The following is a 23017-nucleotide window of genomic DNA, read 5'->3' as shown; positions in this document are numbered from 1 at the left end:
GCTGCTGAAATGGTGCCTTGTGTTTAACTATCACAGATTCAAACCCAGGCCTCCACAGGTCATAGCCTAGTACTGTACCAGTATAAAGCAGACCAGCCCTTCTGAGGTATCTCCCCTAGGGTTACCATAGGACTCCGTGCACAAGAGGACAGGCTTTTAAACTCTCTGGTAAGTGAAAGGTCGCTGCTGTGAAAGGTCACTGAGACGGGATGCATTGGAGAGCCTGAACTCTCCCAAACTGTCCTAGTGTACATGGAGACACATGGTAATCTCCACTGCAAACATATACATGAGAAGAATAAGTCACGTTTGGATATTTACTTTTATTTACATATTTATACAAGCACATTGAAAACAGAAAAAAAACCACAGCTTTGGTGCAGAACAGTCCCATTCCCATCATATCAGATACAGCCCAGTCACACGCCATCTGAATTATGTTGCAGTGTCTCATGCTTGTCTCACGCATAGCTACACTGTGCTACCTCTGTGCTTTTCCTATGTGTGCTTATTATTACATGTCCTATGCAAACCCATTGTTAGGCAACAGTTTGTAATGTCTTAAAAGAGTGTTTATAAGAGCACAAAAACCAGGACCAGAGGACACACAGTTGGAAATGAATTGGAGACTAGGGACAGAAGGAAGGAGACACCTCTTCACACAGAGAGGGGTCGGGGGATCCAGTGGGCTACCAAGTCATGTTGTTGAGGCTGAATCACTGGGATCCTTTAAGACCCGACTTGACAGAGTTTTGAGATCAATCTTGGAACCAGGTGAGCACTGATGTGCCGAACGCCCCCTCTCGTTCGTAAATGTTCTCCTGTCCTCCAGCACCCCCTCACACCCAGTGAGCCAGGCTGGTCTCCCTGCCCTGTGGTCTGGCTTTGTTGGGTTGGAGCGGCACACTCTCCCACATGTCCTCCGTCCCCCCGACTCCCGAATCAGTGCTGTACCGGGATTGCCTGCACTCCTCCTCCCAGTTCACCCAGTCTCCCGACTCCTGCTGGGCCCCGCGCTGGACCTCCTTTAACCTCCGGGCCAGCCTGCCCGTGAACTCTTTGGACGCAGCCCTCAGGCTGTCAGCTCGGCGCCCCCTGCTGGTGCCACTGTTCCGGGGCACTGCGGAGAGCTCGGTGAGGAAGGCCAGACTCTGAGTGGGCAGGCTGTAGAGGGGGATCCCCTTGAATATCTCGGGGAGCCCTTCATGCTTCAAGACGGGGAGCAGGGGGGTCTCAAACTGGGCCAGGACGAAGCGCTCGCCGGCGCGGCCCTGGAGGAAGTCGGCGAGAATGCAGCTGAGGGAGGCGCTGAACACGTCCAGGCGAAGTTCCGAGGAGTTCTGTATCTGCCGGGTCCTGCTGCCCGGGTGCTGGACCCAGCGTTCGGCCTGCTCCCATGCTCCCTGGGTCAGAATCAGAACCGCCTTGCCCCCGTCCTGCTGCAGCTGGGCCAGCCTGGAGTGCAGCCAGGGGACCGGGCCCAGGGAGCAGAGCTGGGTGCGGCTCCACAGGTCCAGCGACACGGAGAAGCCCAGCTCAGCCAGAGAGGAGCCCAGGCTGGACACCAGCACAGGCAGGGAGACCGACTCCTCCGAGGGGTAGAGCAGCAGGACATGACCACCGCCCAGCGTGCCTGCATGGAGAGAGAGAGAGAGAGGAGGGGTGAGAGAGAGAGAGAGAGAGAGGAGGGGTGAGAGAGAGAGAGGATGGAGAGAAGGACAACCACTCTACCTGGAGAGAGAGGATGAGGGAGAGAAAGAAGGAGTGAGTGAGGCAATAGGGAGAGGGAGAGAGAGTGAGAGAGAGTATAGCTCACCTTTCAGGCTGGCTCTTCCCTTGCACACTCTTTGGATCCAGTCTGCAACAAAAGACATGCTGCATCACTCTCTCATACACTATAATACACACACCCAGGCCCACTCACTATCACTGGCTGTCTGTTCCCATGGGATTCCTGTGGGTGTAATGGGCTGGATTCTCAAAACTGCACTCAACATTGTCATTCATTAGGCACAGTTCTAGAACCCCTTACAACCCCCCTTATCTCACCTGCACCCCAAGTGTTCCATCAGTGACCCCACCCCCCTTACCTGAACAAACTCTTTCCCTGGACCAGATCTGCTGTAAGGTATATTGATCTATGTGTGTCAGCGAGGGGGGAAGGAAGGGAGGAATGAGGGAAGAGGGAGGGAGGGAAGGAGGAAGTGAGGAGTGCGTGAAGCAGATGAGAGAGGATGAGGGATGGAGAGGAGGAGAGCGAGGGAGAAGGAGGGAGTGGGGAAATAGGGAGAGAGTGAGGGAGCTAGGCAGTAAGGGAAGGTGGGTGTGGTTGAATGAAGGAGTTCATGGGTCTTACTCTTAAAGGCTCTTCTCAGCAGTACAGCAGTCAGCACTCCCAGAGACAGGAGGACCAGGCACAGCAGCAGAGGCAGGGTCCAGCGCCACCTGTGGGCTGGAGGAGGAAATGATGAATCACACAAGCACGCTGAAACCCGAGTGCACACACGCTCTCATGAGCCTGACTGCACAAGCGAGCTGCAATCCTCTGAGTAATCCAGTCAGTGAAAGGGTTATATTATCAATCAAAATGACATCTCAATTCAATTCACACCTTGAAATCATTTCTACAGTACGAATGCATTTCCTGAGTCGGCTTGTGTTTTAGAGGTGAATTTGAATGCTTTTATTTGAGCTCAATGACAGTTTTGGGCATACAGACTGTTGACCAGTTTCAAATCAAAGTACAACCCTGGACATCTTTCCTAGCCCCCTAGCCAGCCTGCTATCTTCAAGACGTCCTGCCTAGCCCCCTAGCCAGCCTGCTATCTTCAAGACATCCTGCCTAGTCCCCTAGCCAGCCTGCTATCTTCAAGATGTCCTGCCTAGACCCCTAGCCAGCCTGCTATCTTCAAGACGTCCTGCCTAGTCCCCTAGCCAGCCTGCTATCTTCAAAACGTCCTGCCTAGTCCCCTAGCCAGCCTGCTATCTTCAAGACGTCCTGCCTAGTCCCCTAGCCAGCCTGCTATCTTCAAGACGTCCTGCCTAGTCCCCTAGCCAGCCTGCTATCTTCAAGACATCCTGCCTAGTCCCCTAGCCAGCCTGCTATCTTCAAGACGTCCTGCCTAGCCCCCTAGCCAGCCTGCTATCTTCAAGACGTCCTGCCTAGCCCCCTAGCCAGCCTGCTATCTTCAAGACATCCTGCCTAGTCCCCTAGCCAGCCTGCTATCTTCAAGACGTCCTGCCTAGCCCCCTAGCCAGCCTGCTATCTTCAAGACGTCCTGCCTAGCCCCCTAGCCAGCCTGCTATCTTCAAGACATCCTGCCTAGCCCCCTAGCCAGCCTGCTATGTTCAAGGACCCCGCTCTCAGGTATGATGGATCCTCCCCTGCTCCCCAGACCTAGGAGTCTTACCCAGGTCCGCTGGACAGACCAGGACTCGGGGGGAGAAACTAACATCCGTCCTCCAGGCCTAGAGAAGAAGAGAGACCAGGGCTGATCAGTCATCAAAGCTTAACGTTGCTTTGCCATGTTTTCACTATGCTGTTTACACTTTGCCATGCTTTCACTATGCTTTATTACACAGGATTTTACTCTGTGAAACTGACTGCTGACTCACCTCCAGACAGTCACTCGAACCCGGGTCATGAAGCTGCAGCTGCCAAGAGCCAGTCTGAGGAAAAAACAACAGCACAGGAAATCAAACACGCAGGTATGAATCACAAGCTTTACAAAATACACAACATTCTCTCCAGGGTCATCTCCATTGGATAAGGGGCTCTCTTTAACAATGGCCTGGATCTTAGCCTATGCTTTACCATGCTTTCACTGTGATTTATTACACTTTATGTGGGAAACTTTTATATGGTTAATAACATAAAGTGAGATCACAGCATACTTTACTGACCTTACTCAATTATTAATGTATGACTTCTGCCTTTTCATTACAGCACAGAGTAAACAAGGGCCTAGCATATGTAAACATGCTGTGCAGGCGTCCGCGCTACGTGCCTGTCACAGTACAGTGAAATCCAGTGAACCTACCTGGCTGGTGTTGACAAGTGTACAGTTTGGACCTGTCCTCTTGCACAGGGACACAGGGACGCTGTTGTGGGACAGCTTGACGGTCAATGTCTGTCCTCTCAGAGACGGGTTGACAGACCATTGGGGATGAGATGCTGGGGAGGGGACAAGCAGCGGTGAGACAGCAAAACAGCAGGACCCCAGACTGACCCACACTCTGCCTGACTCTTTCTTTCTTTCTTTCTTTCTTTCTTTCTTTCTTTCTTTCTTTCTTTCTTTCTTTGTTTTACAGTGACAAGTTGAATTATTTTCTTATTTTCTTTTTCTATCTTTTTGATTTCTCTTTCTTTATATAGTAACAACAATTCTTTCTTTGTTTTTTATTCAGTGTGCTCTTCCTTGTTTTCTGTTCATATGTAAATACAGTGTTTCTTTGTTGAATGTCCTTCTTGGAGCTGGTTCACACTCTCGAGGCTGCAGACAGACAGAGCACTCACCAGTGAAGGGGCACTGAGGGTCTAAGGGCTGCCCCATGCCCGGCACCTGCGCCTGCACAGACATACAGACAAAGAGAGTTAAAATACACACGCACCCCTAGATGTGTCAATAACACTACAACACTAGTGAGTGCGAGCGTGTGTGTGTGTGTGTGTGTGAGTGTGAGGGTGTGATAGTGAGTGTGAGTGGGGTGTGATACTGAGTGTGAGGGTGTGTAAATGAGTGGGAGTGAGTGAACAGGAGTGAGTTACCTGCACACAGAGGGAAGGGTGAGGATCCACATTGAGGAATTCTCCCTGTTTCTAGAGGAGACACAAACACACCTGGTTACACACAGACAGACAGAAACAACAGACAGACAGAAACAACAAACAGACAGAAACAACAAACAGACAGAAAACACAGACAGACAGAAAACAAACAGACAGAAAACAAACAGACAGAAAACAAACAGACAGAAAACAAACAGACAGACAGAAAACAAACAGAAACCAGAGACAGACAGAAAACAAACAGACAGAAAACACAGACAGACAGAAAACAAACAGACAGAAAACACAGACAGACAGAAAACAAACAGACAGAAAACACAGACAGACAGAAAACAAACAGACAGACAGAAAACAAACAGAAACCAGAGACAGACAGAAAACAAACAGACAGAAAACACAGACAGACAGAAAACAAACAGACAGAAAACACAGACAGACAGAAAACAAACAGACAGACAGAAAACAAACAGAAACCAGAGACAGACAGAAAACAAACAGACAGAAAACACAGACAGACAGAAAACAAACAGACAGAAACCACAGACAGACAGAAAACAAACAGACAGACAGAAAACACAGACAGACAGAAAACACAGACAGACAGAAAACAAACAGACAGAAACCACAGACAGACAGAAAACAAACAGACAGACAGAAAACACAGACAGACAGAAAACAAACAGACAGACAGAAAACAAACAGACAGAAAACACAGACAGACAGAAAACACAGACAGACAGAAAACAAACAGACAGAAAACACAGACAGACAGAAAACAAACAGACAGAAACCACAGACAGACAGAAAACAGACAGAAACCAGAGACAGACAGAAAACAAACAGACAGAAAACACAGACAGACAGAAAACAAACAGACAGAAACCACAAACAGACAGAAAACACAGACAGACAGAAAACAAACAGACAGAAAACACAGACAGACAGAAAACAAACAGACAGAAACCACAAACAGACAGAAAACAAACAGACAGAAAACACAGACAGACAGAAAACAAACAGACAGAAAACAAACAGACAGAAAACAAACAGACAGACAGAAAACACAGACAGACAGAAAACAAACAGACAGAAAACACAGACAGACAGAAAACAAACAGACAGAAACCACAGACAGACAGAAAACAGACAGAAACCAGAGACAGACAGAAAACAAACAGACAGAAAACACAGACAGACAGAAAACAAACAGACAGACAGAAAACACAGACAGACAGAAAACACAGACAGACAGAAAACACAGACAGACAGAAAACAAACAGACAGAAAACACAGACAGACAGAAAACAAACAGACAGAAACCACAGACAGACAGAAAACAGACAGAAACCAGAGACAGACAGAAAACAAACAGACAGAAAACCCAGACAGACAGAAAACAAACAGACAGACAGAAAACACAGACAGACAGAAAACAAACAGACAGACAGAAAACACAGACAGACAGAAAACAAACAGACAGAAAAGACAGACAGACAGAAACAACAAACAGACAGAAACCACAGACAGACAGAAAACAAACAGACAGAAAACAAACAGACAGAAAACAAACAGACAGACAGAAAACAAACAGACAGACAGAAAACAAACAGACAGAAAACACAGACAGACAGAAAACACAGACAGACAGAAAACAAACAGACAGACAGAAAACACAGACAGACAGAAAACACAGACAGACAGAAAACAAACAGACAGACAGAAAACACAGACAGACAGAAAACAAACAGACAGACAGAAAACAAACAGACAGAAAACACAGACAGACAGAAAACAAACAGACAGAAACCACAGACAGACAGAAAACAGACAGAAACCAGAGACAGACAGAAAACAAACAGACAGAAAACCCAGACAGACAGAAAACAAACAGACAGACAGAAAACACAGACAGACAGAAAACAAACAGACAGACAGAAAACACAGACAGACAGAAAACAAACAGACAGAAAAGACAGACAGACAGAAACAACAAACAGACAGAAAACACAGACAGACAGAAAACAAACAGACAGAAAACAAACAGACAGAAAACAAACAGACAGACAGAAAACAAACAGACAGACAGAAAACAAACAGACAGAAAACACAGACAGACAGAAAACACAGACAGACAGAAAACAAACAGACAGAAACCACAGACAGACAGAAAACAAACAGACAGAAACCACAGACAGAAACCACAGACAGACAGAAAACAAACAGACAGAAAACACAGACAGACAGAAAACAAACAGACAGAAACCAGAGACAGACAGAAACAACAGACAGACAGAAAACAAACAGACAGAAAACACAGACAGACAGAAACAACAGACAGACAGAAAACAAACAGACAGAAAACAAACAGACAGAAAACACAGACAGACAGAAAACAAACAGACAGAAAACAAACAGACAGAAAACACAGACAGACAGAAAACAAACAGACAGAAAACACAGACAGACAGAAAACAAACAGACAGAAAACAGAGACAGACAGAAAACACAGACAGACAGAAAACAAACAGACAGAAAACACAGACAGACAGAAACCAGAGACAAAGAGACAGACAGGCTTGTGTATGGCCTGACTGACAGCTGCAGTCCAGACCCACCCTGTTACCTCGAGTCGCTTCCTGGAGCCCTGGATCTCACGGCACTCGGAGCCCCTCCCGCCGGACCACCAGCACAGCCACACTTCAGCCTCCACTCTGCAGGGGGCAGTGAAGAGCCAGGACAGCGCCGTTCCATGCAGGAGGGTCGCCGTGCTGTTAACCGTCAGAGAGAGATTGCGCCACACATTCTCCTGGAACTCTGCAGAGACACACACAGGAGCGGGTTAGAGCAAGGAGCGTCAGCACAGCTGTGCACATACTCCCTTTCTCCAAAGAGTCAAGAAACCTCTTCAAAATGTGCTCGCAACCACCGTGTGCAATCTACACATTATTAAATACCTTGCAACAGAACAAGCCAACAGCGTCTTCTGGCACTTTGCACTAATACAACATTATTTAATAGCTTGTCAATTGTTGGTCTTTAAAAACCTGACTGTAACAGTATGATCACCAGCCCTTTACACTAGGTTAAAAATCACGTAGAGAAATCAACCAATGGACTAGTTTTAAAATGGTTTAAATCAGAATAAGAGGCGCCTCCATCCCCCCTCACCTGTGAGGTTTGAAAAGGGGCAGCTCTGTTTGCGCACAGCATCACGAATCCCCCACCAGTAGTACTGAGAAAGAGAAAGAGTTAGACAGGATTAGTGACCACAAACTGAAACTGGCAAACACCAAAGTCACCCCACTCTGTGTCCAGCACCGTACGAAAATATAAAGAACATCCGAGAAAAAAAATATTCTCTCAAGCTGCACAAAGAGAAGGACGGAGAAACTGAAAATCCTGTTTTGGGAGAAAAGAAAGGTAGCAGAAATCTCAGTGCAGTATAATATTGCAGCCAGAGAGAGAGAGAGAGAGAGAGAGAGAGAGAGAGAGGGAGGGAGGGAGAGAGAGAGAGAGAGAGAGGGAGAGAGAGGGAGGGAGAGAGAGAGAGAGAGAGAGAGAGAGAGACTGAGGCATTACTTCTTAAACAGTTCAGTTAATTTAGCTCTGAATTCACGACTGAAGCTCAGCGCTGTAACAAGGAACCGGCTGATGTTGTTGAATTTTGTCCCTGTGATGCTTTTGAAGAGAAAACAATTGCTGGTGCAGTACCTGGAAGCACAGACAGGGGGTGATGTCTCTGAAAGGGATGTGCCGCACCTGAGTGTGGTTCTGCAAGACAAGGCTAGAGATGTCAGTATACCACACACACTCAATACACACTCACTACACACAGTGCACATGCACTACACACAGTGCACATGCACTACACACAGTGCACATGCACTACACACAGTGCACACTGCACACACTCACTACACACAGTGCACATGCACTACACTCACTACACACAGTGCACACGCACTACACACAGTGCACATGCACTACACACAGTGCACACTGCACACACTCACTACACACAGTGCACACGCACTACACACAGTGCACATGCACTACACTCACTACACACAGTGCACACGCACTACACACAGTGCACACTGCACACACTCACTACACACAGTACACACTGCACAATCACTGCACAAAGTGCACACACACACTGCACACACTCACTACACACTGCACACACACTCACAGTGCACACTGCACACACAGTTAGACACACAGAGACAGAGACACAGGCAGGCAGACACACTGCTCTCTCGTACCTGTGTCCAGCTTGCTTGGCACCGCTCCCCTATTCTTTGCATCAGGCACACCATCACATGGGTGTGGCTTCGATCAGTCCCGTCCAATCGCAGCGTGGCCACGCCCCTCTCCCAGTCTATGGTGGTGTTCATTGTGGGGACTGAAGCAGGGACAGGCCAGCCAATCAGAGTCAACCAGGAACAACAAGGCAGACAATCAAAAACAAGGTACAAGGGGCTGCACATTTTGAATAAATTAAGACCTAGAACCAATTGAGAACCTAAAACAAAAGACTCACCAGCACAGCGCTTTACTGTCCTCTGCAGGTCACGATGTGAACAGCCTGGGGGAGAGGAACACAGAGAGTCACCCCTCAGATACACTCTGCACCAGGAGAGGAGATTATAACGAGGAGAGGAACACAGAGAGTCACCCCTCAGATACACACTGCACCAGGAGAGGAGATTATAACGAGGAGAGGAACACAGAGAGTCACCCCTCAGATACACACTGCACCAGGAGAGGAGATTATAATGGGGGAACATGTTGGAGGACACTCCTATGATTAAAAAAAGGGTGTTTCAAATAAAAGGGGGTTCAGGTAATGAGGTTCAGGTAATGGGGTTCAGGTAATGAGGTTCAGGTAATGGGATTCAGGTAATGGGGTTCAGATAATGGGGTTCAGGTAATGGGGTTCAGGTAATGAGGTTCAGATAATGGGGTTCAGATAATGGGGTTCAGGTAAAGGGGTTCAGATAATGGGGTTCAGGTAATGGGGTTCAAGTAATGGGGTTCAGGTAAAGGGGTTCAGGTAATGGGGTTCAGGTAATGGGATTCAGGTAAAGGGGTTCAAGTAAAGGGGTTCAGGTAAAGGGGTTCAGGTAAAACGGGTTCAGGTAATGGGGTTCAGGTAAAACAGGTTCAGGTAAAGGGGTTCAGGTAATGGGGTTCACGTAATGGGGTTCAGGTAAAAGGGTTCAGGTAATGGGGTTCACGTAATGGGGTTCAGGTAAAAGGGTTCAGGTAATGGGGTTCAGGTAATGGGGTTCACGTAATGGGGTTCAGGTAAAAGGGTTCAGGTAAAAGGTTTCAGGTAATGGGGTTCAGGTACAGGGGGATCACATACTTGGCACACTGTGTATCAGCTCCAAAGATCTGCCCTGGTACTGAGAGAGAGCTCTCAGTTGCACCTCACTGCCCACTGGCACTGGGACAGAGTCCAGCTGAACAGTGCCCTGCAGAGACAGAGAGAGAGAGGAGCGGTCAGAGACACAGAGAGAGAGAGGGAGACAGAGACAGGCAGACAGACACCCTCCTCCCCTCCCCTCCCCTCCCTTCCCCTCTCCTCACCACAGGCCCCGGCGCAGTGGAGTTGCTGGTCAGGGTGACTCTCAGCCATTGTCCAGTACTGGGTGGAGTGACCACACACACCATCACTGTGGCCCTGAGGGGAGCTGGGAACACAGAACATGCATGTCAGTAAGACACACACACTAACAACATGCAGCAACACACACACACAATGCATGAGCAACACACACACACAATGCATCAGCAACACACACACAATGCATCAGCAACACACACACAATGCATCAGCAACACACACACAATGCATCAGCAACACCCCCCCCAATGCATCAGCAATACACACACACAATGCATGAGCAACACACACACAATGCATCAGCAACACACACCCCCAATGCATGAGCAACACACACACACACAATGCATGAGCAACACACACACACACAATGCATCAGCAATACACACACAATGCTTCAGCAACACACACACAATGCATCAGCAACACACACACACAATGCATCAGCAACACACACACACAATGCATGAGTAACACACACACACAATGCATCAGCAACACACACACACAATGCATGAGTAACACACACACACAATGCATCAGCAACACACACACAATGCATGAGCAACACACACACACACAATGCATCAGCAACACACACACAATGCATCAGCAACACACACACAATGCATCAGCAATACACACACACAATGCATCAGCAACACACACACACAATGCATGAGTAACACACACACACAATGCATCAGCAACACACACACACAATGCATGAGTAACACACACACACAATGCATCAGCAACACACACACACAATGCATGAGTAACACACACACACAATGCATCAGCAACACACACACAATGCATGAGCAACACACACACACACAATGCATCAGCAACACACACACAATGCATCAGCAACACACACACAATGCATCAGCAATACACACACACAATGCATCAGCAACACACACACACAATGCATGAGTAACACACACACACACAATGCATCAGCAACACACACACACAATGCATGAGTAACACACACACACAATGCATCAGCAACACACACACAATGCATGAGCAACACACACACACAATGCATGAGCAACACACACACACACAATGCATCAGCAACACACACACAATGCATCAGCAACACACACACAATGCATCAGCAATACACACACAATGCATCAGCAACACACACACACAATGCATGAGTAACACACACACACAATGCATCAGCAACACACACACACAATGCATGAGTAACACACACACACAATGCATCAGCAACACACACACAATGCATGAGCAACACACACACACAATGCATGAGCAACACACACACACACAATGCATCAGCAACACACACACAATGCATCAGCAACACACACACAATGCATCAGCAACACACACTATATATTTACGTTTGTGACAAATTTACCAAAATCAGGAAACAAAATAAACAGCAATGCAGCGCTGTGTTCTCTCTCACCAGTCTGAGAGGGCTCTGGGTGCGTGCTGCCCCTCTTCAATTCACTGTCCCCCTCCTCCCCCTCCACTTCCTCGTCCTGCTCTAGGTCAGACTCATCCGAGAAGGAGTCACCCAGCCCCGCCCCGCCTGATCCCTCCCCCTCTGCGCCCGGAGGACCTGGGAGGAACAGACCACAGAGATCAGAGAAGAGACCAGTGGCCAGGACAGACAGACTGATAGATACCAGAGAGATTAGACAGGAGACTGGAGTGGCCAGGATTTCATGAAGAGCCTGCATAATGATACACATGCTTTGTATACAGTGCCCGTGTTCTTCACACAAGCGTGTGCTGTTGTATATGTCAGCATTGGTACGGGGTTGAAGCTGCAGTGACGTTGCTCACACAGTCCCTGTTTTCCAGTGCTCTCTTGTAAGAGGAGTTCTTGTACCTGTGACGGACATGCTGATCCGAACCCGCAGGCAGGGCTGGCAGTCCCCCTCTCTCTGGCAGCACAGCAGGGTCTCAGAGTCCATGAGGGTGGGGAGCAGCACACTGCTGGGGGGGGACAGCACACTGCTGGGGGAGGAGAGCTTCGAGAGCACTGCGGGAACACAGAGACACGCAGAGACAGAGACACACACACAGAGACACACAGAGACACACACACAGAGACAGAGACAAACACAGGAAAACACACACATGCAGACAAACACAGACATGCAGGCAGACACAAACACGCAGACAAACAGACAAACAGACAAACAGACAAACAAAAACACACAAAGACAGACAGATAGACAGACAAACAAAGACACACAGATAAACACACAGACACAGAGACAGACAGACAGACAGACACAAACCCAAACACAAACACAGGGCGATGGTTAGAAAACGTCAAGCAATGTTTCATTACTTTAATATAATAATAATAATAATAATAATAATAATAATAATAATAATAATAATAATAATAATAATAATAATGATAATAGTCAGACATTGTTACTCACATCCTTTATGTACAGACGCAGTATTTGTTGTTCATGATGGGTTCAGTAAACTGTTATCAAAAACATTCTAACTTAAAGAATGGAAATGTTTGAAACTCAAGCGGATACCTGTAAGCCATCCTTTTACATGCATTAACACAGCGTGTATGTGTGCGAGAAGACACGTGCGTGGGAAAGACATTACGAGGTTAAAATAACTCATCACTATGACTTCAAGGCTCTGTGAATGAAGCCCGGTAGAGTGTCACTGACTCACCTTCCACACTGCAGCTCAAACCCTGTGACGAGAGAGAGAGAGAGAGAGAGAGAGAGAGAGAGAGAGAGAGAGAGAGAGAGAGAGAGAGAGAGAGAGAGAGAGAGAGAAGGGGTATTACAAACACTAATATACATTTAGTAACGTTCTCTAGCTCAGCACTGATACCTTGTGGAACAAATAGGCAGATTTGTTTACTGCTCTGCAGTGTTGAGTGGAGTTCTCTTTCCTATACTATAAATAATAAGCTGAGAATGCAGTGTGTAGACTAGTGCTCATTATTATTAAGGTGCTGGTAATGACAGCGCTGCAGAGCTGAGAATGGAGTGTGTAGACTAGTGCTCATTATTATTAAGGTGCTGGTAATGACAGCGCTGCAGAGCTGAGAATGGAGTGTGTAGACTAGTGCTCATTATTATTAAGGTGCTGGTAATGACAGCGCTGCAGAGCTGAGAATGGAGTGTGTAGACTAGTGCTCATTATTATTAAGGTGCTGGTAATGACAGCGCTGCAGAGTTGAGAACGCAGTGTTTCAGTGCTCATTATCAGGTTTATCTTGATGTTATCCTGCAGACTCTTTGACAGAATGACAGTGTTTGTTCTTGGCTGGTATGTATCAAAGTGTTCATGTATCATCTGATCTCAATCACAATGGGTGCTGCTGTGAACACACTGAGCTTGTCACACATGCAAATATACACAGACACAGACACAGACACAGACACACTCACACACTCATGCGAGTCATGGATAAGCACATGTTGCCCTCACACATTTGAAATGATTTCTGTTTGAACGCGAGCTCGCTGGAGCCGGCTGACAGTTCACTGGTTTGGCAGTTAGTCTTGATGCAGGCCCGGGACTCATGCAACATTAAGCAGTCCTGATTAATACATTGCACAGTCAGAGCACACAATGAGCTCCCTGTGCTCAGCTGTCCTGTAAAGGGAACACGAGCCTCTGCTGTGATAGGTAACCGTCACACACTCTCAATGCCACTCTGCAGTCTTGCAGTAAAGCTTATATAAGAGACTGTGGATCACTTTGTTTTTGATACTGAGCTTTGTCAACAGCATTGAATTTAGAATGCTAAAAGAAACGGAATACCTTCAACGACAAACACACTGATGAATGGATTTATTGAATACCTACCAATAAATAATTCTTAAAGGCAATTACAGGTACTAGAATCAGCAGAACCCTACACACCTGACCTAGCAACCTTATCACACACACACACACACACACGCACACGCACACACTGAATCAGCACAGCCCTACACACCTGACATAGCAACCTTATCACACACACACACACACACACACTGAATCAGCACAGCCCTACACACCTGACATAGCAACCTTATCACACACACACACACACACACACTGAATCAGCACAGCCCTACACACCTGACATAGCAACCTTATCACACACACACACACACACACACACACACACAGAATCAGCACAGCCCTACACACCTACACACACGGAGAGACTGACAATCGTGCTGAAGTGTGTGCTGTATCTTTTGAGATTTGTCATGCATGAGGGGCTAGTTGAATAGCATGTCATCTGTCTGTACCACAACAACACAACAAGGTAGTTTCCAGCCTTACAAAAAGTACGTGGCTAGGTGCCATACGCTTGGTGCACAATTTAATGACATCCTTATTTTGGTGGGGGGGGGGGGGGGGGGGGGGTTGTATTTCAGGAAAGCATCTTATTAATCAAGCAGTAACCAGAGAGAGGAACAATATTTATTTTGGCTCGATTCAGACGTCACTAATACACTTTTGTTTCTTGTAATTCCCTGAATTGTAAAAGAGTTAATTGAAGCGTTCTTTCTCACAATGAAAGCAGGATGGTGGAGCGCTTGCTCAAACAGTCTCTGTGTGGAGTGTAAACACATGTGAACAGCTCTCACTGCTGGACAGGGCGATAAGGGGCTGCCATCGCCGGGGCCCGCTAATATCACTCAAGATATCACCCGCTTCATTCCCGTTTCATTGCCCGTTATCTGCGTTTTATTGGAGGGGCAGTAAAAAGTGAATTGACACCACATGAAAGCGGCTGGCAGGCCTGCAGCTCAGTAACACACAGTCACACTGGGCAACCTCAGCCAATTGAATTAACCAACAGCTGGGGGGAACACAAGGAAATACTGGAAACAGTGAATTCATGAAGCACGCATACAATATTTAGTGATCTCAAAAGAAACCCTTATCACTGGAGCTAGGGTTAGGGTTAGGGTTAGGGGCAGGGGTAGGGTTAGGGGTAGGGGTAGGGTTAGGGTTAGGGTTAGGGGTAGGGTTAGGGGTAGGGGTAGGGTTAGGGTTAGGGTTAGAGATGGGGACTTTTGTCAACATTTTAATACTATGTTGCTTTTAATCAAAATCAAAATGTGGTGCCTGGTGAATTGACTAGACTCCACTGTGTGATCATGTGATGCCTGGTGTGCTGTTTTGCATGAAGGGAGAGAAGCAAATCCTTATGCAAAGCATGGGTTGTTATTGAGGACAGACTGTTTGAACGCACTAAGGGATTTTTGGAACGCACAGTCACTGGTGCACTGCCACACTGATGTACAGACCCCTACACACACACTTTTTCTATTGTTTGATAAACGCTGGTAAGGTGACTATGTGCTCTTCAGTTCTAGCTGCACTGCCATACAGACTAGATCAGCCAGTGTTCTTTCCATTAGCGAGCACCAGCAGACCTTTACCAGCTACCTTTGATGCTATATGTGTGTGTGTGTGCGTGTGTGTGTGCGTGCGTGTGTGCGCGCGTGTGTGTGTGTGCATGTGCGTCTGTGTGTGCGTGTGTGTGCGTGTGCGTGTGCGCGTGTGTGTGTGTGTGCGTGTGCGTGTGCGTGTGCGTGTGCGTGTGCGTGTGCGTGTGCGTGTGGGCTGCATTGTTACTACGTTTACAGCTCATCATGCTTTTCTCACGCTGCTTGAATCACACATACGCTTTACCAGGGTTTACCGTGCTTTTACTATGCTTACACTACACCTTCGCCTCAAGCCTTTACAGTACACTGTTCTGTAATTGTATCTTGCATGTTATCTGACGCACAAGAGATTACCGGAACTGTAAACGCTAACAATGACTAACCAAACCAGTCCCTCGCCCTGGTATTCCCCTCTCGCTGCTTCACAATGAAAACGTGAAACCACGAGCCTCGCTGCGTCTCTCTGTGCAAAGAACACCTTCCCAGTTAGAAATGAGGAGCACGCAACACCTGAAACCTGCGAGCAAAACAGACACACAGGAAGAAAACAAAACCAGAAGGTTTCTGTTAGAACCTTCTTCGGTGCAAGAGTAACAGTGACCCCCCCCCCCCCCCCCCCCCCCCCCCCCCAGTAAGAGGAGAGCATTCAGAGAAAGCGGAGAGGAGTAACGCGACACGGACCCGCATAAAACATGAAGTCTGTAAACCGAGAGCGCTCCTTCAACTGCGCTCGCTACCAGAGATAGAGAGGCGTGCAACAGTATACCGGCCTCTGTCTGCTCCCGTTTCACAGGGATAATCCCAACGTGATCTCACAGCTGCTGAGGAGCACAGTCCAACCAGTTCACCTCTCAACCAGTTCACCTCTCAACCAGTTCACCTCTCAACACAGTTCACCTCTCAACGCAGTTCACTTCTCAACCAGTTCACCTCTCAACCAGTTCACCTCTCAACGCAGTTCACCTCTCAACGCAATTCACCTCTCAGCGCAGTTCACCTCTCAACCAGTTCACCTCTCAACGCAGTTCACCTCTCAACGCAGTTCACCTCTCAACGCAGTTCACCGCGGCACATTTGTACAGGCATTGTGGATTTCCGCTTGCTTGACTACACGCTTACCGTAGTTTTTATTTACCATGGTTTGCCAGAGGGTTTGTAATGCTTTGCGATGCGTACCTATTATCAGTAGTAGTAGTAATATGAATAGTATTAGTAGGCTAATAATAATAATAATAATAATAATAATAATAATAATAATAATAATAATAATAATAATACAGCAATGTGCATCAGTACAGTGTTGCAGTATTTTGTCGTGTCTTTGCACAGGCCACATTCAGTTCCATTGTGCTGCGTTACAATGTTCAACCCTGTGCATTATTACGCAACAATGTTACTGTGCGGGTTACAGCAGCATCGCTAAAGAGTCGTCTATGAACCCAAGCTTATAAACGCTGCGCAGGCACGAGCTTGTAGAACCCCTTTAAAATGAAGAGGAGACCAAGTCTGCACCTTTCAACAAGAATATCAAGAAGCAAAGAAAAGCGGAACGGGCTGCAGATAAACCGCAACTGAACTGCTGGGAAAGAGAATGCATGGCCATAAATAAATCCCTCGATGCACCATAAAAAAAACACACACAGTCACTGTGGTGTGCATGCTAAAGTTCAGCCTGTATCCACAGACAACAAACAAAACCAGAATGTGACACGATACTCGGAGCCACAGCTCTGTGTCGCAAGATCGTTGGCTGGCCTTGCTTTTACTTTTGTTTAGGTTACTGCAATTTACAAACAGACAGTGTGTTAAAACAACTAGGTGTGATAGAAAAAACGCCTTTTCTGAATCGCCTAACTACACAGAACGGGTTGAGGCATTTGACACGCGGTGATCATAATAATACACCAAATAAATCCGTAATAAAAGCGCTCAAACAAAGCCCCTTGCTGAATTAGAGAACATGAAATATTTCCAAGACTTTCTGAAATATTTGCAAGACGTACTGCAGTTGCAGAACGATGGATTGCAGTGGCAGAGCTCAGAGATGGGGATAAGACTCCCGTTGCATAGCAGTGTGGTCCATTCCTGAGTTAAGACACACCTGAGCGTGTTACCTGCACACCGTGGCTAATCAAGCTGGTAGTAAAATCTGGAATGGGCGGATCGATACTTGCTTTGTGACGTCAGTGATAGAACAGTGCCATTCCTTCACTGCACCGCAATGTCAGCATCAGCCAAGCAAAGAAAACTACAATCTCCCTGTCATAGTAACTACTGCGCTGATTTTCAGAAGAAAGCACACACACACACACACACATATCTGTACCGTCCTCACTAGAACCCGTTTGAAGACTGAAGTACTGTAAGCCTCGTAAAATAAATGCATCAAACATGTACAGCATAGTAAATACACATTACAAAAACAATAGGGTGCACCTTTACCAGCTTGTCAGAAATGAATGCATGCATCTGAAGTATATTCACTAACAATGCAACGAAATACTGAACCGAGCTTAACCGCCCGCCGGCACAACCTGTCCAAAACAATGACGAGGTTGCGTCACAAAGTCGGTTGTACAAAATATTACATATTGATACACGTGCTTATAATAGTCACTCTTGAAAGCGATAACTTTAACTGCTAACACAATTATAATTAATAATAACATCAATAACACAATATAGGCTAGCACAGATATATAAATACACTCTATAAACTTCGTACCAAGAATTATCTTACAAAAATGTACGTTTATTCTAAGTACAAGTAACACTGCAACTATTACAACCAAATAATAATAATAATAATAATAGTAATAATAATAATAATAATAATAATAATAATAATAATAATAATACAATCCATTTCTTAATTTACCTGGGCGCAGGTAACTGTAGGTAAGTTATGCTCGGCGTGCGTCTTGACCAAGTGTCCTGACCAAACCCCGTTACTAAGAACCAGCGATAATCCGAACGTCAGCAGCAGCGTGCTTATTAGAATCGGAGCCCGGAGACATTCCATCCTGTGTTAGAATAGCGAGCGACCGAGTTCAGCCCAATGCCCGCCGGCTCAACTCGAATGCGGCAGGTCTGTGTGTGCGGTCCCAGGTGCGCACAACGAGATTACCTTCACTCGCCCCGCCTTGAAGCAGCTTCTTTACTCGTTTCGTTATCTGATACAGTTCCCATTTCCTAACTTCTCTTTTTTTGAATGCACTGTCACTCGTACAAGATCCCCAGTACTCTCTTGTATTCACGTACTGTATTGAGTTAGTTGGGTGTTAGGTCCCAGGTACAGCAGGCTACCTGTGCAAAGTTCTCAATACTCAAATGCGTTGGAGTAGCCTATTGCGTTACTCTGTACTGTGCTGCCGCACTGCATTGAATGGGCTGACTCAGAATACCATTACCATGTAACCAAACTGCATTGAATGTGCAGGCTTGAGTCTCAGTACTGTATTGAATTGGCTGGCTCTCAGATCTCCAGAACTGTATTGAATTGGCTGGCTCTCAGATCTCCAGTACTGTATTGAATTGGCTGGCTCTCAGATCTCCAGTACTGTATTGAATTGGCTGGCTCTCAGATCTCCAGTACTGTATTGAATTGGCTGGCTCTCAGGTCTCCAGTACTGTATTGAATTGGCTGGCTGTCAGATCTCCAGTACTGTATTGAATTGGCTGGCTCTCAGATCTCCAGTACTGTATTGAATTGGCTGGCTCTCAGATCTCCAGTACTGTATTGAATTGGCTGGCTCTCAGATCTCCAGTACTGTATTGAATTGGCTGGCTCTCAGATCTCCAGTACTGTATTGAATTGGCTGGCTCTCAGATCTCCAGTACTGTATTGAATTGGCTGGCTCTCCGATCCCCAGTAGGCTTACAGGACTTAATTTCACTGTTGGCATCTGGATGTCTGTAGAAAGCAGACCCCATGTAAATTAGGGGAGAAAACAAGTTGATTAGTAAAGAAAACAAAACAAGAGAAAGACAGACCTTATAAAAGTCTCCCACAGTAAATGAGCAATTTCCCCCATGCTTTCCCCATGGTTATTCTATGCATTTACCATAGTCCATCATGGACTGTCATGTTTTTAAATGTGTTTTACCGTGCTTTCACTGTACTTTATTACACTTTACTCTGCTTTTGCTATGTTAAACGTTTATAAGAGTGTCTCTGTGTAGTGTTCTATTCATCTGAATTCCCTGAATCCCTGTAATCCTGGAAGACTTTGTGGTCTTGCTGTTTCCCCAGGAATGGGAAAGAACACAGCGAAATCACAATGAACTTCTATTGGGATACAAGACAGATAGAAAGATAAACAGAGAGGACGATAGAGAGATAGAGAGAGATAGAGAGATAGATAGAGAGAGATAGAGAGATAGATAGATAGGCATACAGAGAGACAGACAGACAGATGGTGAGTGTGTGCAGTTTTCCACTGTGGATCTTGTCCCTGCTAGCCTGCCCAGTGAGTAAGTGAGTGAGTATCCAGTCAGGTTCACTCCTGGCGTGCATTTCCTGTCTGAGGTCGTGGGCGTCACAATTCCAAAGAATGAAAACGTGGTCCCTTCTTTCCCACATCCCCCTATTCCAAGTATTCTCAATCCCAGGAAGGAGCACTTCCAACAAAGCAGGAGGTGTCATGAAATTACCCTGCTGACGACATTTACAGCAAACAAGGGCAAAGACTAGCACCAATCACGCAGAGCAGGTGAGATACCAGATACCATGAAGTGGACAGAAGCCTACAACACTTCCCTGAATATTACAAACGGGAGATTTGAATTTGATACACCAAACAGTTTCATGGAAATGGGTAGTTCTAGAAAGAGTTTGGTTTGTGCAGCTACTGGCAGACTTGTAGGAACTGCCTGTGAAATCTTTAGGGCACTGTTAAACTAAATAAAGGTCTTGTTCTCAACCGCTTTGTAAATGTAATCTCCTTTTTCAAAACGCTGCTTAACCTCAGAGAACTCTTAAAAAGCAGTCTACATTTTATTTTGGTGATGGAACCCTCCGTAACCTCAAACACATCAATACCACCTTAAATCTCCCTTGAAGTCTGTTTGAGTCGATACCTGATAGGACTGTGTACATAAAACACAGGGTGAATGAACCCACAGCTGCTTATCTGTCCAGTACTGTAAAAAAACTAAAACAAACAAACTGCTAATATGACAAGTGAGATTAATATGACAAGTGTGGTTTCACAGCCCCCTTAGCAGTGATCTGGGATTACCTTACCTGCAATAACATTGTGTAACCAGCCCTACGGCATCTAAAGCTGTGTGTGTGAAGTCAAGTGCGCCTGTCTCCGTTGTTTTATTTGCATAGGCAAATTATTTCAGTAAGATGCTGTGAAGAGATCATTTAATTATAGGCTAAATCTCGTAATCTAAACGGATTTGTTTCCCATGAACTCGGGGTCCATGAGAACATGTCACTGCCCAGTAACACATACAGTACCGGTCCTCTCTCACTCTGCAGGTCTGTACCTGTGCACAGGTCTGGCAAAGAGAACTCCACTCAAAGCCTCTGGCTGCACTTTCTATTGCTGTGCTGAATGCTCGGAATGCTACAGTGAAATACAATGTTCACAGCTGAGGTTTGGCAAAGAAAAACAGATCCTCCTAACATGTTTGATTCAAAGCAAATTATTTCATTATAAGCCTTAGAAGCTTCCACTGACAAACCAAAGCAAATTAGTCTGTATACAATAAATACACATGTAACCACAGAGAGACCAAAAACTCTTTCAACACTGTAGAGCTGCATAGAGGTCTAGGAAAGAGAACTCCACTCTCAACACTGCAGGGAGCTCTAGTAGTATAGGAAAGAGAACTCCACTCTCAACACTGCAGGGAGCTCTAGTAGTATAGGAAAGAGAACTCCACTCTCAACACTGCAGAGCGCTCTAGCAGTATAGGAAAGAGAACTCCACTCTCAACACTGCAGGGCGCTCTAGCAGTATAGGAAAGAGAACTCCACTCTCAACACTGCAGAGTGCTCTAGCAGTATAGGAAAGAGAACTCCACTCTCAACACTGCAGAGTGCTCTAGCAGTATAGGAAAGAGAACTCCACTCTCAACACTGCAGAGCGCTCTAGTAGTATAGGAAAGAGAACTCCACTCCACACTGCAGAGCGCTCTAGTAGTATAGGAAAGAGAACTCCACTCTCCACACTGCAGAGCGCTCTAGTAGTATAGGAAAGAGAACTCCTCTCAAAGCAGAAGCCCATGAACTAATCTAAAATACTAAGAGCCATCTTATGCCCGTTTATTAAATTTTCAGTCATGTACTCTAAAGGTGTATTGAACCTAACCCTAATTTCAGTGTATTTGCCAGGATATTTTTATTATGACTGTGTTTAGTTGTATTATCAGGAAGGCTCACCTGTATCTTCAGTGGTGATGTTTAAAGATGGTCAATTCTTCTCCGCATATACAGCAATAATGTAATAAAACAATACAAAATAAAGAGAACATAATGTAACAATGAAACGTAGTGTCGAAATGAAAGAGGATGTAAAGAAAGATGAAATACTTGTGCTGCCTTCACTGCCCTTCCCTCTCTCTCTGGAATTTGAGCAGCTGAAACTATTTCCTCAGCTCTGGGAAATAACAGAGTGTCCACTGGGTCCTAATGCCTGTCCACGTCACACACACACACAGACACACACAGACACACAGCACACCAATCTGAATACAATTATTAACTTTAGGGAGTTTACTTTATAGCTGAAGCATATCACTCATCATATATCTATCTATCTATCTATCTATCTATCTATCTATCTATCTATCTATCTATCTATCTATATATATATATATAGACAGACCATGGCTGGTGCTGTGGGAATCAGGAGTAACAGACTGAATCACCTCTGTGTTTGGAGTGTACATTCATTCATTCACCCGGGTCTCCTAGCAACCCTGAAGCCTCCCAGAAAGACTGTCTGTAAACAACATATCAATAGGAAGAGTTACTGTACTGCTGGGCAGCGTCTACTCCTCAGAAAACAAATACCTCACCAGGGTGGCGACCTTTCAGACAGAAGTCAAGTCTAAAGTCCCTTCATCACCAAGCTCCACCCTGGCATGCACAGACCCTGCACATGTGAAATGATATATACAGATAGAGTGTGTTTT

General features: G+C 46.0%; 1 protein-coding gene across 1 annotated transcript; it reads right to left on the bottom strand.

The window, feature by feature from the left end:
• Nucleotides 1–303: 303 nt before the first annotated feature.
• On the bottom strand, nucleotides 304–22431 carry LOC117411841 (interleukin-17 receptor C). The gene is made up of 20 exons (XM_059000272.1): nucleotides 22263–22431; nucleotides 18747–19781; nucleotides 13131–13152; nucleotides 12310–12462; nucleotides 11881–12036; nucleotides 10388–10491; nucleotides 10164–10272; nucleotides 9336–9380; nucleotides 9058–9197; nucleotides 8501–8560; nucleotides 7958–8021; nucleotides 7413–7603; nucleotides 4769–4819; nucleotides 4517–4568; nucleotides 4041–4174; nucleotides 3616–3669; nucleotides 3411–3468; nucleotides 2357–2452; nucleotides 1817–1858; nucleotides 304–1633 (listed from the first exon to the last, which is right to left on the bottom strand). Exons 2-20 carry the CDS (start codon nucleotides 18888–18890, stop codon nucleotides 840–842), a joined length of 2469 nt encoding a protein of 822 aa, XP_058856255.1. The 5' UTR covers nucleotides 18891–19781; nucleotides 22263–22431; the 3' UTR covers nucleotides 304–839.
• Between the last annotated feature and the right edge of the window lie 586 nt (nucleotides 22432–23017).

Source organism: Acipenser ruthenus, chromosome 25, assembly GCF_902713425.1.
Source record: "Acipenser ruthenus chromosome 25, fAciRut3.2 maternal haplotype, whole genome shotgun sequence".
Lineage (NCBI taxonomy): Eukaryota > Metazoa > Chordata > Actinopteri > Acipenseriformes > Acipenseridae > Acipenser > Acipenser ruthenus.
The sequence above is the reverse complement of the archived record's forward strand: the minus strand, read 5'-3'. Positions and strand labels throughout refer to the sequence as shown.